At 40.3% G+C, this 17,188-nt stretch overlaps 1 protein-coding gene across 1 annotated transcript in view; it reads left to right on the forward strand.

Annotated features, from left to right (window-relative positions):
• The window catches only part of ireb2 (iron-responsive element binding protein 2), a 105,788-nt gene that overhangs the window by 31,138 nt on the left and 57,462 nt on the right, over positions 1–17,188 (forward strand). The window contains exons 2-5 of the mRNA XM_060914389.1: positions 5,028–5,123; positions 8,793–8,958; positions 9,109–9,246; positions 9,390–9,629. Coding sequence (XP_060770372.1) covers positions 5,028–5,123; positions 8,793–8,958; positions 9,109–9,246; positions 9,390–9,629 — 640 coding nt within the window. The remainder of the gene's footprint in view (positions 1–5,027; positions 5,124–8,792; positions 8,959–9,108; positions 9,247–9,389; positions 9,630–17,188) is intronic.

The raw sequence follows: 17,188 nt of genomic DNA on the forward strand, positions 1-17,188 counted from the left end.
CCTTTATGATCCTGTAAACACCTACCGCCACCCCAATCACAAACAAGACTCAACAGTGCCCTTTCAGAGTTTACAGACAACTATGTGACGTTGTATCGCACTAGAATACTTGCACATGTTGTGTGATTGTATGTTATCTTGTTATTGTTTTTGTTATTGCACTTTGATTGTATGTTATTGTGTTGTTGCACTTTGTTATTGCACTTTAACTGTTTTGTTTATTTATAAAGAGTTCAGTAAATAAAAGAAGGCTGTTGCCCTTAAAGAAGTTGTTGGCCCTGTGATCCAGATTTCTCGCCAACGTTGCCCAGACAGGACACCACGCGACGCCCCCTCCCCCCTGGTCACCACCTTGACTAACTGATTTTCTGCGGGAAACCCTGGATGTCATTTTTATTTTCTAAATATTTATCAACATACCGCCATTGTGGCACGGGCGCCTGTGATTGGTGGACAGCCGACAAAGGGTGTCTCCCATTGATTGTAAGTTGTGACATAAAAATTAGGGCTGCGAATCGATCCAGGTTTCCTGGATCGATTCGATTCCGATTCATAAGGTCACGATCCAATTCGATCCGATATCGATCTACTTAGATATTGCTGGATTGTCACTTTAAAGTAAAAACTGTCCCTATTGACAGGAACAGCCCCATATGTGTTGGTGCATGTATCTGTGTATGTGTAAGAGGGACACACCGAGAGAGAAGAGTCAAGGATTTAAAGGATTTATTTTGGAATGAAAAAAAATCCAGGTTTTATTTGAATTCTAAATTGCCACTATATTTTACCTCTATGTGGCACAGTTTGCACACTGCTTTTGTTCTGTCGAGTTCGTCTCTGTCCTCGTAACGTTTGAATCCAAAGTAATGCCATACGTCAGCTTTCAGGCCAGGCGGTGATTTTAGCTGTGCAGCTTCAGCCATCTCGCGTTCTTAAAGTGCCATTCCACCATTGGATGTATTCTTTGGCATAAAATACAAATATATTTTATGACAGCATGACTAGACAGAGAAATCTTTTAGCTTCAAAATGATATATCAAACATCATTTTTTGACAACGACAAGTATATTAATTTTGCGACCAAAGTCACCTACCCTTTTAATTTCCGCGCGTGATGTCATCGGTAGGTTCCCCTTCTTGTGTACCACGTGTCGGTCTATTTTTAGACCAGGAAACCCCCAAAGTGAGAGTGTCATTTCTCTGCGTATATGGGGGCCAAAAAAATTGCGAAAAATTTTGAGTTAATCTTTCAGTTAGCTAGATTTATTGGTATTAGCTAGATTTATTGGTATTATTTTTATCGCGTTCTATCCACCATTGCTGATAATATGTGCCACGTCACACGTCACGTGGTACACAAGAAGGGGAACCTGCCGATGACATCACGCGCGGAAATTAAAAGGGTAGGTGACTTTGGTCGCAAAATTAATATACTTGTCGTTGTCAAAAAATTATGTTTGATATATCATTTTGAAGCTAAAAGATTTCTCTATCTAGTGATACCATTTATATATGTTGTCAAAATATATTGTATTTTATGCCAAAGAATACATCCAATGGTGGAATGGCACTTTAAGTTTTGGTTTTGTTTGCCGGCACCCACTTTTCATAGCGGTCCTTGCGCGCTCAAGAAAATAGTGCCTATAGCCACCTGGAAGAGATCGATCCACACTTTTGAATCGATCTCGTATTTTTTTTTGAATGTGAATCGATATCGGATCGTGGATCGATCTTTTGAACCCAGCCCTAATAAAAATCGTAAACACATACGGGACCCGCTGATTGGCTGTTCACATACTGAAGCCAAGTGAAGATGTCCAGTGTCTGGTGTTGTTGTCTGAAGAAAACTACAGCTAACAAAGCTTTACTACCAGATTACTCGGACGATCTTAGTCAGAAAGAAGCGAAGGATAGATACATGTGGAAATTAGAATTTATTAGCCGTTATGATCTGTATAAAATTCCTTGAAATGACTGGATGGTGCAGATTTGTGATCGAGCGTTCGCATTAGCTACATGTTGGAATATACATTCTTTTTCCTGAAGAGTCCCGACACGGAAGAACAGTTATTAAAAAAAAAAAAAACTACAAAAGCAAGAAAAAATTTTGTGTAAAGACTTTTTCCCGACATCAGCTTTTGGGAACAGAATGCTGTGAAAGCCAAAGCATTTACTCTCAAAGGGCTCGGCCCTAACCTGTGGGCTTGATGGTAAACTATTCCGACCCCTCCATGTCTCAGCAACCCCAAGGACGTGTAGTTACACAGCTATCTGCACTCGAGCCTTTATACAGTGATGCTTATTATTGTTGTTAAAACGATATCCGAAGTGTTATTTGTAAAAGAATAAAATATCTTGCTCTAGACTTTCAAACAATGTTGTAAGATTTTATTTAAATTTTATCTAATAGTGGACGGTACAATAATTACAAACACTAACAGAATCGGCACATTCCAGTTGTAGCTGTAGTCGTACAGTAACTATAAATCACCCTTGCAATGAGAATTTCAATGAACGGTTAATGTTCAGTTCCCGCTTCATTTATTCTCTATTCAAAGGCACAGCTGAGTCACACAGGTTGATCAGTGTGTAACGGACAAGAACAATTTTATCCAAAATAGTTTTTCCTGCCTTAGTGAATTTATTTCCATTTCACACGCGCGCAGCTGGTGTAAAGTTCAGCGTGTTTGTGTAGAACTCTCTCGAACTGTAGGCTCATTTCTACACTCTGGTTCCACGATGACATTTTGCACAGGACTGCGTTCCTCTGATAACAGAAACAAAGCTCCAGCATTATTATTTTACTCATTAAAAACTCTCCACAGCTTAAAGGACATGGGACATGGATTTTTTTCTGGGTATAATTACGTATAAAGGACATAATAAATGCCATCTAAATCACTGCAGGGCGTCAAAAATGTGAAAATCATCACATTATTCAACTTTTTTATACATCAGCGTAAAACAATGATTCGTTAATTAGCTAACCGGTCACGTGACCCGTGACGTCACAAAAACTTTTCAAGGAGCCAGCGCTTGGGAATCTAATGTAAACAGGTTACCGAAATGGACACCATCGACAGTGACATTCCCGATGTTTCACAGAGATGTGAAGTTAGACCCTATCAATTCGAACCGATAGCTGGAAATTCACATGAACATGGATCTTGTCTTTACTCTGATGGGTCAGATGATTCTGAGAGTGAGAGTTCATTCAGCCCTCATGAAACTGAAAGCGGTCGGCTCGATAACACTTCCTGGTAAGTTAAAAACAATTCTGCTCAAAGGCTAATGATCTGTTGAAAGAAGTATTATTTTTGTATCATACATTGAAAGTTCATCATAGATCTAGCTAAAGTCCGTTGCAAGCTAGTTTTTTTTTTTGCTGATATTTTTTGAGATTGATTGAGATACAATGCTTCCAGAGTCCGAGATGAAAACATTCAGAATGGCGAAACGAGTCAGAATTATGATAATCAATAATTGATGCACCCAAAATTATAATACTAATCCTTACCGCATGAGGCCCATGGTAAAACCACACTTCCAGGAGGGGCTGCCGTCTGCCTCCCAAGCCGGCCGAGAGCGCTCCTCGTCCGGCACGGCCAGGCGGGCGAATGCCCTGGTCCGTCCGCCCTGTCTAAAAAATAATGGTACAACTCCGAGTGAAGGTATCAATGTGCTGCCGAAGCGCGCAGAAGGTGTTAGTACGCCTGTCAGAAAATCGCCACGTTTCAATTTGTGTAACTGAACTTTGTTTCATGTCACTGGTCATATAAACCTATGTAAACAGGAAAAACGTGGAAGAGTTTGGTCGCATCTAACTACAGCCCCAAAAAATACCATTGGCCATGCTGAGCCTAGCTACATTGCTAACAGGAGTGACAGCGCGTCTGACTGACTGGGAGGTCGCAATACACCATGATGTTCAATGTACGTTAAACACTCTAAAAACGAAACAATTTTCTTGTCATCCAAGACACAAAAACTGTTTTGTCGCATTCGTCGTCATCACGATTCACACTTCTCCATATTCATCTACCTGCTTGTACTGTACCCGAAAGTTTTTGTGACGTACGATCACGTGACAGCGGCTCTTCCGGTTGTAAAATATGCATATCGGAGCTCGAGCAGAAATGCCATATAATCATCACGAATATAACGATTTTGCTGAATTTAATAGATGATTTCGTATTTGTTGATGCAATTATTTCATATTTTAATGGAAAGAAACTGATATAGCATGCATTTATGTTTCATGTCCCATGTCCTTTAATAGACCCTAAATTATTCATTCCTCTGCTACGAGAACTTCTTTCTTTCTGAATGTGTCTGCACAGATTGGTGTTATGGTTTTGTGGATTTATCATAATTACGTTTCTTCACCTAATTAAAAAAAAAAAATCAACTGCATTCTGTCCTCTCCAAAATAAAATAAAGCTCTGGGCAAGTGGAACTGTTTTTCAGCTAAGTATGTTTTGGGTGCTGCTCGCCCATTGAGCAAGTAAGACTGGGAGATTTTTTTATTTTTTTTTCAAGGACTGATATGACTAATATAAATTACTAGTTTAAGCCATTTTGTGTAACAATATCCACAGTTTTACTCATTTTGTTTCACTCCAAAGGCTCAGTTTAGCTTCTCGTATTTACAGAAAATGCCGTCTGCAACCCAAAACCCATGACATGCTGAGTTCACTTCCTGTAATTGGACTAATTCTGGATCAATTCACTTCCTCACTGCAAGCAAATTGCACGAGACTTCAACTGGAGTTATACCAACGGGGTCAAATTCGAACAGAATAAACGCTACATACTGTATGTGAAGCCACCCTAAGGTGCTGGGGTAAAAAGAGCTCCTGGATAGAAGACTCCTTTCCAAACCCAGATCTCTCTTTATAACCCTGTGTCTCACACCAGTGCAGTAATGGAGGAACCTGTCGTGTTTTTATGGCTTGGCGTTATTTTGGATTTGAGAGTGGCACTTGCTGAAATGAGACTTTTTTTTCTGTTCTCTTTTTTTTTTCAGATCACCCGTTTGGCCATTTGATTGACACTTTACCAAGCAAGAAAAATGAAGTTAGAAAATATTTCAATCTTCAAAAGCTTGGCGATCCCAAGTATGGTAAGTAAAGTGAAGAAAACCAGACCATATCTTTTGCCGGCCTTCTTTCATTTTCAGGAAGTCAGCTGATGGGCAGTACAGACACGACTGACTAATCTGATGTTGGATCCGAGCAAGGTGTGGATGGTGTTTACTGGAAATGTTCCAGTCATGAGATTTACATATGATTTGGATATGAAAACATCTAGAAAGATGGTACTTTCATAATTTTGAGTTGTTGAAAGGATGGAATGTGATGTTTTCAGTAATAAATAAGGCTGAGAGGATTTATGGAATCGGAATATTAGTCTTCCGAATTATTGGCACCCTTCATTTTAAAAAAATACAGAAATGAAATCAAGAGTGGCACAATAGAAAAACGTTCACCCTGTCGTCAGGAGATGGTGCGTTTGCATCCTGATGATGCCACAGAGCGTCCAATTGGCTCTGTTCTCTAGGTGGGAGGGGCACAGCCTTTCTCCTGTCGCTCACAGTGATACTAGCCAGTCGCGTATGCGGAAGAAGGCAGATAGTGCGATAGGTTTCCTCCGAGTATTGTGCTGCAGAGGAGAGGCAGAGGTTTGCTTCACAGGTCTCGAAGGAAGGGGTCGGAATTGGCAAAATCAAAATGGGAAGGGGGGGAGAACAGACACGATAGTATAAAATGCTATCAAAAATATCAACTTTCCCCACAATTTACATACAATTAATTCAAATTTTCCATAAAAGAGTTAAACAGTACTTTCATAATCGCAAGCTATTTTGAAGTGTTGTAAGAAGGTCCTGGGAACATTGCATAAAATTCATCAAGTCCATCCATCCATTATCTGTAGCCGCTTATCCTGTTCTACAGGGTCGCAGGCAAGCTGGAGCCTATCCCAGCTGACTACGGGCGAAAGGCGGGGTACACCCTGGACAAGTCGCCAGGTCATCACAGGGCCGACACACAGACACAGACAACCATTCACACTCACATTCACACCTACGGTCAATTTAGAGTCACCAGTTAACCTAACCTGCATGTCTTTGGACTGTGGGGGAAACCGGAGCACCCGGAGGAAACCCACGCGGACACGGGGAGAACATGCAAACTCCGCACAGAAAGGCCCTCGCCGGCCCCGGGGCTCGAACCCAGGACCTTCTTGCTGTGAGGCGACAGCGCTAACCACTACACCACCGTGCCGCCCGACATCACCAAGTATTGATAGAAATACAACTTGTATCATGTTTAGCGGTCAGATGAGACCCAAATCGAAACATGTCCTCCAAGACACATGAAGCAAGCCAACTTGGGCTGTGTCACAGAAAAGCATAATGCTCTCGGAGGAAAGAGCTATCCACCCTCTTCCTTATACATGAGCTCACAGACAACCAGGACGAGCTCGTTATGCTGTGATTGACAGGAGAGAGAGAAAGAAAGGGAAAGTAAGCCATCCTTCTCACTTCGAGGGCACAGACAAGTTTGCTCTCTTGGCTCTGGCATCGTTGATATTAGAACCCTCAATGATGGGGTGAAAGCTTTTCAGTAAGGGTTTTTTTTTTTTCCTTCTCCCTGTTCTTTAGTGTTAGGCCATCCTTAAAAAAAAATCCGTTTCCTGTCCACCGGGTGAGCAAAAAAATTTTCAGTCAGGAGGGAGGGATTTTTATATATATATATATATATATATATATATATATATATATATATATATATATATATGGATGGATAAGAAATCGCAATGCTGTTTGCTTTTTCTTTCAGTACTTTTTTATTACAAAAGCAGACACATTTAATAAAATATGACGGTTTAATCAACTGAAACTTGTATAAAAACTAAGTTAGCATTTTAAATGCTGACTGCAACATTTGCAAAACTTTTACAAAGGTACTTAAAATGTCCAACACACGGACTTTTTGTAGTTCTAAATCGAGCGTTAGGCCTAGTTCGGATGAAATTACACTATTAAAATGATCACTGAATGACTTGTTTTTCTGAATCTTTACTATTTTGTTGTTCGCTAGAATACCATTTTGCGATTTCACACTTAAGCAAATGTTTGAAAACTCCGGATCGCCTTCCTTCATGGTGGCTGCCATTTTTTTGTGCCGCACGGCGCATGCGCAGAGCTGATTCAGTTCTATATTCTGCGCGGAATGCAGGGCTTTCCACAAGCGCTGGCTGCCGGCCATACAGCCGACTACTTTAATGACTTATTTTTGTAGCCCACAGGCTCTAAATATTAATTTTCGATTTTAATAAATTAAATGTTTATCTAACGGACTGACAATAATGTCAAACTGAACTGCACTCATTTAAGTTGTGATTCGCGCTGTTTGTACCGATAATAACCACAAATTCCCCGCCGACTTCGTTGATCAAGGGAGAGGAACTCATCCGCGGCCCTGACATGCGGTGTGTGTGTGCGCGCGTGCACTCGGCGGAGGCAGTAGTGTGTCGGAGGGAACAGAAGCAGAGATAACGCTTATTTTGTCTCCGGTAAACCAGTCTTCTCTCGTTCAATTACGTGCTGGCATCAGAAGACACCGTTGGTTGTAAATGAAGCCAAACTGAGTGGTTGGAGTGTATTTTCATACATAAACGGAGAAATGTTGGCTGAGTGTGTAATTGTGTAGCCCCACTGCAGACCGTTGTCGTTGTTAATTCATAGCATGCTCAGCTGCGTGAATGTGTCATGCACTGAAAATAAGAGATTTACAAACCAGGAACGCCTCATGATGCAATACGCAAGAAAAGAAAGAAGATTTACTGCCATTTTACTTTGTATTTGAGTAAAGTGAATAAATAAATGGTCTGTGGAAAATACATTTAATCCTGGGAACTGCGTGCACAGGAGTTTTTGTGTTTACCCCCCCGGCTGGCTACTTATTTGTCATGGCTGGCTTGGAAAGCCCTGGGAATGCGTAAATGTCAAGTTCGATTTTAGATTTACGAACCTGAAAAAAATGTCGAAAAACCAGCGTTTTAAAAAAAAAAAATTTCAACCGCACAAACGGCACTCACCCAGCCGGTGGACCGGAAACAGAACATTTTTTTAATAATGGCCTTAGAAAATGTACTGTATTTCGCATAATATCGTGACGCATTATATACTCAAATGTCACTTACTCAAAGGGTAATTCCTGCAAGGGAAATACGCTGTAGAATATGGAGGTGGATCAGTGATTCTTTGGGGCTTGTGAAGATTCATGGAATCATGATGTAGGCTATCGGGGTATTTCAGCCTAAACCGTGGTTGCCTTTGCCAGGAGATTCGAACTTGTACGTAGAGCTTTCGATGAGATGATGAGCCAAAATGACTTTGAAACCGAGCCACGTGATTTAAACCCAACTGAAAACCTGTAGTCTGATTCGAAGAAGTCCACATGCACAAACCGAAGCATAAAAACATGTTTGTTTGTTTTTTGAACTGCTGCATCCCAGGGAAGTGAAGACACACTGAGAAAAGTGCTAACCGCCGCCTTCTGCATACGTGAGCTCACAGACAGGCTCGTACCGCTGCGATTCATTGGGGAGAGCCTGGCTAATTTTGCTCTCTTGAATCCTGACTCTTGCTTCATGATTGCTGGTTTCTTTAAAACGTCTTGCATAACGACTAACTGATGCTGTGCGTCATGCAAAAGCAGCAAGAGCTCGTTGGTGAGGGTATCATATTGAAAGATTTGCTAATTTTGTCATCCGTGCGCTCCAGAGCAGCTACCGTTCTGTATCCGAGTGATGCTTGAGGCTGCCATCCGGAAGTGTGACGGCTTCTACGTGAAAAAGGAAGACGTGGACAGTATTCTGAACTGGGAAGAGCGTCAGAATGAGGCGGAGATCCCCTTCTCTCCAGCGCGAGTGCTGCTACAGGACTTCACGTGAGTTTAGTGTAGTCATGCACAAGACTTTTTCTCCCTCCTCCATTGTGTTTATTTTGCACATGTTTCACAAGGTCTGTGTTACATGAATTTGCTTTCTTCTTGGTCTGTTATATTTATTTGATTGATTGGGTGTGATGTTCCTCACAGGGGTATTCCAGCCATGGTGGACCTGGCAGCCATGAGAGATGCTGTAGCTAAGAATGGCATCGACCCCAACCTCATCAACCCCAAATGTCCCACTGACCTTATAGTAGATCACTCACTACAGATTGACTTCAGCAAGTGGTAAAGTCCATCAGGAGCTCAGATTACCAGTGAAGATCGTATAATTTATATTTGTCATGAAAGGATAGAAGAGTACATGTATTTATCTACCTTTACGACAGTCATTCGTCCAGTTTGTTTGCTTATCTGGTTTCTTTTCTCAGTGCCATCCAGAACGCCCCTAACCCAGGTGGAGGTGATGGACACGGGCCAGGGCCTCGCTCTGTTTCTGGCCGTCCGGCTCCACGAGGTCATCACGGCGGCAGCGGCGGCGGCGCTCAGTGTGGAGGTCAGAGAGGAGGCTGCGCCAAGGGCTCATGCACCGACTTGCCTGCTAGAGCCGCCGCAGTTCAGATCGAGAACACTCCACTTCTGTGTCCTTTCCACCTCAAGCCTGTCTCCGAGTAAGATGCACACAGCAATACTAATAAAACTCTCAAGTTTTACTTCTGACTCAACAGTCTCACTAGTATGCCACAAGTCGCTCGTGACGCTTGTAGCTGTGTCTCGTGAACATGGAACGAATGTCGTGTTGTCACCTGTGGGTGTGTACCGTTTGTCTGGCTCTGATCAGAAAGCGTTTTGGCCATATATCTATATTTTCGTGTGTGTGTGTGTGTGTATAAATTAGTGCTGTCAAAAATGTCGCGTTATTAACGCGTTAACTTGACTCAATTTTAACGGCGATAATTTTTTTATCGCGAGATTAACGCTCTGTGACATGATGTAGGTTTTTCATAAGCTTTTGAAACTGCCAGGAACTTGGAACAGAGACTTTGCTTAGAAAACCGATAGCAGCTAGACTGTAATGCCACGCCCCGCACAGCCAGAGTCCTCTGCCCTCCTCCCCCAAAGAACCAGCGCGGGCAGGGCGCGCTAGTAGAGATGGGATTTATGGCTCTTTGATGGGATCCGCATCTTTGTGATCCGTTCTTTGAAAAGAGCCGTTCAAAAGACTGGCTCATTTGGCTCTTTTTAAATATTTATTCAGTTTTAAGAAGACAGCGTCTAAAGAAGCCAGATCCCTCTGAACTGTAAACTCAATGCTATCCCAGAAATCCTTCCTGTAATATGCAAATTTGGCCGCCTCTGATTGGACAGCGCGACGCATCAACAGGCAGAAAGTGTAAAAGTACAAAATGTGTTAAGTGAGCTGAAACAGTAAAGATCAGATTCAATGCAATATTTATCAACGAACAACTTAAACTTAATAGTGTACTTTATATTATAATCAAGCATGTCAAGCCTACCGTCACTGTGTAACCTGTCTCTCTGATTAGAGTTGTAGACTAACTCGAGCAGTAGATCACTTCACTCATGGTTCTCTTGCTAGCCTCGGGACGAAGAGCCACGGTGCTCAGCTTAGGTTTCAGTTTGCGGTGGCTGTGTCAAGACGTGTTATGCTTTGCAATAAGAAAAACATTGGTACAAAACAAGCCCATTCACTTTTTTATGCTGGTAAGAGAATTACAATGGTTTTTCGTGTGACAAGAATGTGCGATTAAATTGCGATTAATCGCGAGTTAACTATGACAGTAGCGACATTAATCGCGATTAAATATTTTAATCGCTTGACAGCACTAGTATAAATATAATAAATGGGGGGCAATATCTGTAAAAACAATTTGTATATTACAGTCTGAAAGATTAAAATAAAAAATTACAGTTGTCTACAAAAATAAGTTTTCACATTTTAAAAAAACATCTATTTTTCGAACTTGAGTCCGAAAATGAAAATCTGTAAAAAAAAAACATTGAACATTTTATCATAGTAAAGACTAAAATACAGAAAGTTCCATTAAATTAGCTGCTTCCAGAAAGTTTGAAATTAATTTATTTAAAGTGTATGTAATGCTTTAAAATGAATATAATTAGTAACGACCAAAATGAATTAATAAAGCAGAGGGAAAAATAATATAAATTATTTTATTATCAAGCACAAAACTATTGATAAATCGCAGCTTCCAGATCCCAGGGCAAATCTCACATGACGTCCCATGTGGAACCCCGGTTATCTGGGTCATTTCGGTTCATCTGACTCCGTGCTTGTTTAATCACTGAAGTTGGATGTTGTTGTTGGAATCCTACAAAATATCAATGAGAAAGCACGGAGTTGTGTTTGGATGTTCAAATCCAGATACAACAGAGCATTCAGTTCATGAATTTCCAAGAAATGACACTAATTTAAAGCAACAGTGGGTGAGGTTTGTGCAAACGAAGCAGACAGATTTCGTGTCGCTTACTAATAAGAAATCTGATTCATCAAGTGTTCACCACCACCAGAACGCCCACATGGGAATTATTGGAGCAAAAAAGAAACCCGTTTATTTAATAAATATAATTTGAGCTGATATTTGGACAGTTCGTCGATTCCCCATTATCACCCACTTCATATTTTCTTTCAATAATTACACTGAATAAGTGTACGTTTTAAATATTATATTTCTGCATTTATTGAGGTACATGTAAATATTTTCCCGATATTTTGCAGTGGGGGTGGCACGGTGGTGTAGTGGTTAGCGCTGTTGCCTCACAGCAAGAAGGTCCGGGTTCGAGCCCCGTGGCCGGCGAGGGCCTTTCTGTGTGGAGTTTGCATGTTCTCCCCGTGTCCGCGTGGGTTTCCTCCGGGTGCTCCGGTTTCCCCCACAGTCCAAAGACATGCAAGTTAGGTTAACTGGTGACTCTAAATTGACCGTAGGTGTGAATGTGAGTGTGAATGGTTGTCTGTGTCTATGTGTCAGCCCTGTGATGACCTGGCGACTTGTCCAGGGTGTACCCCGCCTTTCGCCCGTAGTCAGCTGGGATAGGCTCCAGCTTGCCTGCGACCCTGTAGAACAGGATAAAGCGGCTACAGATAATGAGATGAGATGAGATTTTGCAGTGGCCAGCTTAGAATAAAAATCCATAAACCAGTTCTGTTTCCAGTTCTCTCTGGCTGGTGGTGCGCTATCCATGGTGAGTAGGACTGTCGTGAACTGGCAGTTTCTCATCATGGGGGCTTGAAAAGATAATCATTTACTCTGGAATATCCTTGATAATCTTCTGCCCCTTTGTCCGACATATAAGAATCCCAATCTCATCTCATTATTTCTAGCCGCTTTATCCTGTTCTACAGGGTCGCAGGCAAGCTGGAGCCTATCCCAGCTGACTACGGGCGAAAGGCAGGGTACACCCTGGACAAGTCGCCAGGTCATCACAGGGCTGACACATAGACACAGACAACCATTCACACTCACATTCACACCTACGCTCAATTTAGAGTCACCAGTTAACCTAACCTGCATGTCTTTGGACTGTGGGGGAAACCGGAGCACCCGGAGGAAACCCACGCGGACACGGGGAGAACATGCAAACTCCGCACAGAAAGGCCCTCGCCGGCCATGGGGCTCGAACCCAGGACCTTCTTGCTGTGAGGCGACAGCGCTAACCACTACACCACCATGCCGCCCTAGAATCCCAATCACTATCAGAATTCTCTCCAAAACGTGATTCCATATCGAGACCGGTCTAACCACTGCCGCGCACATGAATGAAATTGATACCTGCATTGCTACATGTTTGACGTCACGCACCCCTTCAGGATCTTCCGGTTCAATCTCAGCTGGTTCCATGAAAATCAGCTGATTTTATTGATTTTCCATTAATTCATGGTCTTTTGGATTGGCTATGGTTTGAAAATACATGGTCAGTCAACATAGATTGTTGCTTTGTACAAGGAAAAGAGTGAGTTTTAGGGACGTTAAAAACTGAGAAAATGACTTGTATCCTGATATCAGAAACCATACCAGCTGAAGGTCGGTCCGTATGGTGAAATACCGTGACCGAGGTCTTGAAAGTACTGAGCGAGGCCCTCTGGGCCGAGGTCATGGCATTTCACCATACGGACCGACCTTAAGCTGGTAAATGATATATTTATTTTTTTCTTTACCAAATTCTAACAGAAAACAAGAGCGCCCGAAAGGGAAAACAGAGCCGAGCCGCCATTTTGAATCCTCATTCACGGCTGTAATGCAAAATGGCTTCCTCCTCGGTATACAAGTGCACTTCCAGGGTTCCCGCAGGTCCTTAAAAAGTCTTAAATACAACTTTCGGTTTTTAAGGCCTTAAAATGTCTTAAATTGTTTGAGAATGACTGGAATTTTCAAAAGGGAGGTATTAAATTTAATATTAGACCGAATGAGTGAAATGTCTCCATCCGGTTTGGGGTATTTTTTTTAACTGTAATTTTAAAAGTGACCAGCCTACCTTTTGGGGGCAGCATTGGTTCTGTGCATTCCGTAGATCAAGAGCTAACGTTAGGAGGCTACTGGAGGCGGTGTGGTGCAGTGCGGTGGTTGTGAAGAGTGAGAGATATGCGGGTAGCTTACGCGGGCGCTAGAAAGCATTGATAATTATGGGAAGATGTCTGTTTAATGACAAGTGGTTGGGGGGATGACAAATACCCCCAAAATAAGGAGAAGACTCGTTTGCGATTAAAAAGTGCTGGATCGCACAAATGTGTTTAAAGCCGGTACCGCAGTGCTGGGGACACACCCACTGGGAAACTGGCTTTTCACGGACACGAGGTGCGCGTTAGAGGTCAAGCACTCCGGAGTGAAACGCAGGGGGGTTCGCGCATGCGCACAAGAGTCAGGTGGAAAATGGGACTTATAGGAAATACTACTACTAATAATAATGATTAGCATCATTTTTTACATAATTAACATTGTTTATTGTACCAAGTTTAATATAAATATATAAACAACCTTTATTTCAAAACTCCATTAAAAAGAACTACAGAAAATACAATAATTCTAAATATAGTACAATATAAATAATTTGTATAAAAGTTTGTTTTATTACCGATTGTCTACAACAGTGTTTTTAATATAATAAGAATAATATTAACAACCGCTAATAATAATTATTATTAGTAATTATTGATTATTAATCATTACTACTTATGAATTAGTGATTAATAAGTACTAAGGATTATTAAATGTTATAAAATTAAGTTATTAAAAATTATTACAAATTATTAAAAAGTAGTAATTGCTAGAATACAAACAAATTAAATAGTGAACATTGATATAAAATAACTATACTACTACTACTACTACTACTACTACTACTAATAATAATAATAATAATAATAAAAAACAATAACACTACTAGTAATACTTGTTGGTAATATTATCAGTACAATTGTTATATCAATGTTCACTATTAAAAACAAATTATCTATAATCCATGAATAATTGTTTGTATCACTACTACTACTACTAATAATAATAATAACAATTACTACTTTTTTAATAATAATTTTAACTAATCTTGTAACTCAATTTTATAGCATTTTAATAATCACAACTTATTAATTAGTATAATTAAGTAGTAGTTGATGATTACTTATTAATTATTAAATTACATTTTGATAATCACTGCTTATTAAGTAGTAATTAATAATGCTGAATTATAATAATTGCTACTCTATTAATTATTAATTAATATAGCTAATAAGTAGTGATTATTACAATGTTATAAAATTGAATTAATTTTTTTATTATTATTAAAAAAGTAGTTAGTAGTAGTAATACAAACAGTTATTCATGGATTATATATAATTAATTATTTTTGAATAATGAACATTGATATAATTGCACTGATGATAATTAGTTTAGTTATTGCAACACACTAATATTGATAATGGTTATGAAAGGTGACAGTTGTTTTTCTGTGTTTAATGTAACGCTCTGATTGTATGACTGCATAAACAGGTTTATGCTGTTACCTGCTCTAATGCAGAAGATACTCGAGATCTTGCTGTCGGACTCAAAATCACACATCATCAAAGATAATCTTTGGGGATTGAAATAATGCCGGCTAAGGTTGTTCAGCTGATTCTACTTGCCGTTTATTGTTTTTGTTTTTGAAATGATTCATGGTGTTTTCTCCAGTAAACCCCAGTCTTCTCCTTGCTGCTACAGTAGTTCTGCAGGCCCAAAACACACGACTTTGCTTCAGCTGTTTGCATGTCTAACAGTTGCCATTGATGCACCCTGTTGTTCACCAATTGTGTGCATTCTTCTTAAAGTTAGTAAAAAAAACTATTGCAGAAAACAGTTTTAAGTTGTCGTATTTATCATTTTCTTTGCCGTGGTACAGTCTTTATTTTTCCATTTTGAGGTCTTGAAAAGGTCTTAAAAGTCTTTAAATTTGTACTTGAAAAATGTGCAGATACCCTGACTTCCATGGCAGGTAAAAAACTACATTTTGCCACCTATGTAGTCCCCTATTTATACAAAATTAAGTCTTTCAGGATTCAGCCATGTTTTTGCTCGGCGTTAGCAACAGATTAGATTAGATAAAACTTTATTGAACCCTTTGGGAGGGTTCCCTCAGGGAAATTAAGAGTTACAGGTTTTTAACAGTTGTATTTAATCCACAGTTAGTTTTTAACATTTAGTAGTCAGTAGTATTTAATATTTTGTCCTTTTTACTTTTGTAGGGACATGACTGAAGAAGTGCCCAAGATAAACTTTACTTTATAGCTCCATGGTCGATGTGTTTTTGTTGCGCCGCTACATTGAATGTGTTGTCTGAAGCGTGGGCGGTTTTTACACGGCCCGGTCAACCAAACACTGCTGGCTTTCTCATCGACATGCTTCCTGTCCTAACAAGTAGGCGATCATTCAAATGAGGCAGGAGGGTCCACGGTTCGCTTGAGCTTTGTCATTTTCAAATCGGAAATGTGAAGTTCTCACCCACACAAGTCTAAAGGTCAGGCGAATTCGATAATAATGTGAATTCACGTATTCCAGCATGGCTTGTCTGAGTAGTGCAGCATCATTTAAAATCACTACTATTGACACTGTTTATTAAAAGTAAGCACTGCTCATTTAAAAGAATTTCCCACTCTACACACTGTATGGTGAGAAATGGGAAGAATCCTGTACAGCAGGGGTCTTCAATTAAGTCACTGAGGTCCAGTTATTAAATTTTGTCCAAGTAGAAGGTCTGAACCAAAGTCCAGCTTGTGTCTTATAGCCTTCCCCTACATCCACATTTTCATATGGTTTCAACAATATTTATTGTTCATTTCCAATGCAGGAAATGAACTGAGTGCACAACTATCTGTTTTACCGTAAATAAAAGTAGTCCCAGGAAAATAAATTCAAGGCCTTTATTTCAGATTAAAGAAAACAGAAACCTCAGAATAAAATAAAGTGCAAACAGAGTGGAATAACTCCTTTTTCTCTTAAATTAAAGAGGTCCCAACCTGAAGAATTGAAGGCCTACACTTCAAGTAAAAAAGTCAACTCAGAAAACATTAACTAAAAAGTGCAAACAGAGCATTGACTTCACATTTTCTCTTCTTTGTTCTTAAAATAAGGAGGTCCCAGCCTAAAAAAATGAGGGCCTACTTTTCAAGAAAAAAAAAAAAGTCCACATCTTCAGAAAACAAGTGGCTTTTTGGGGGGGAAATGCAAACAGAGCATTTTTCTTTGAACTTTTCTCTTTTAATTCTTCTTTTACTCATCTTAATGAGAAAAATGGGCATGTGGCTGACCTGCCAGTAATTTAAATCTTGGTTGGAATGGAGTTAGTGCCATTCTCATGCAGATATGTAGGTGTTCATTCAGTGCGTTTACATGCACATCCAAATCCAGCTGCTGTTCGTAATCGAGCTAAGGGTCCCAGCAGGGGTGCCAGAGAAATCCAATCCTACATGCACACAAGGAAATCGAGCTATTGTGTGAGGTACATTGTGCACCCGAGCCACAGGTGGCGCTACATGCCCCATCGTGTTGGTACACTTCCGGTTGTCGTCATGAAGAAGAGCTATTCAAGAGTATAAACAAAGTTATCAGCAGTGTTGCCAGATACTGCTGACGTTTTCCAGCCCAAAACATGTTCAAATCTGCCAAAATGCACTTAAAACCGCCCAATCTGGCAACATTAGGTGTTCACAAGTTCCGTGCTC

This window comes from Neoarius graeffei, chromosome 2 (genome assembly GCF_027579695.1).
Source record: "Neoarius graeffei isolate fNeoGra1 chromosome 2, fNeoGra1.pri, whole genome shotgun sequence".
In the NCBI taxonomy this organism is placed as follows: Eukaryota; Metazoa; Chordata; class Actinopteri; order Siluriformes; family Ariidae; genus Neoarius; species Neoarius graeffei.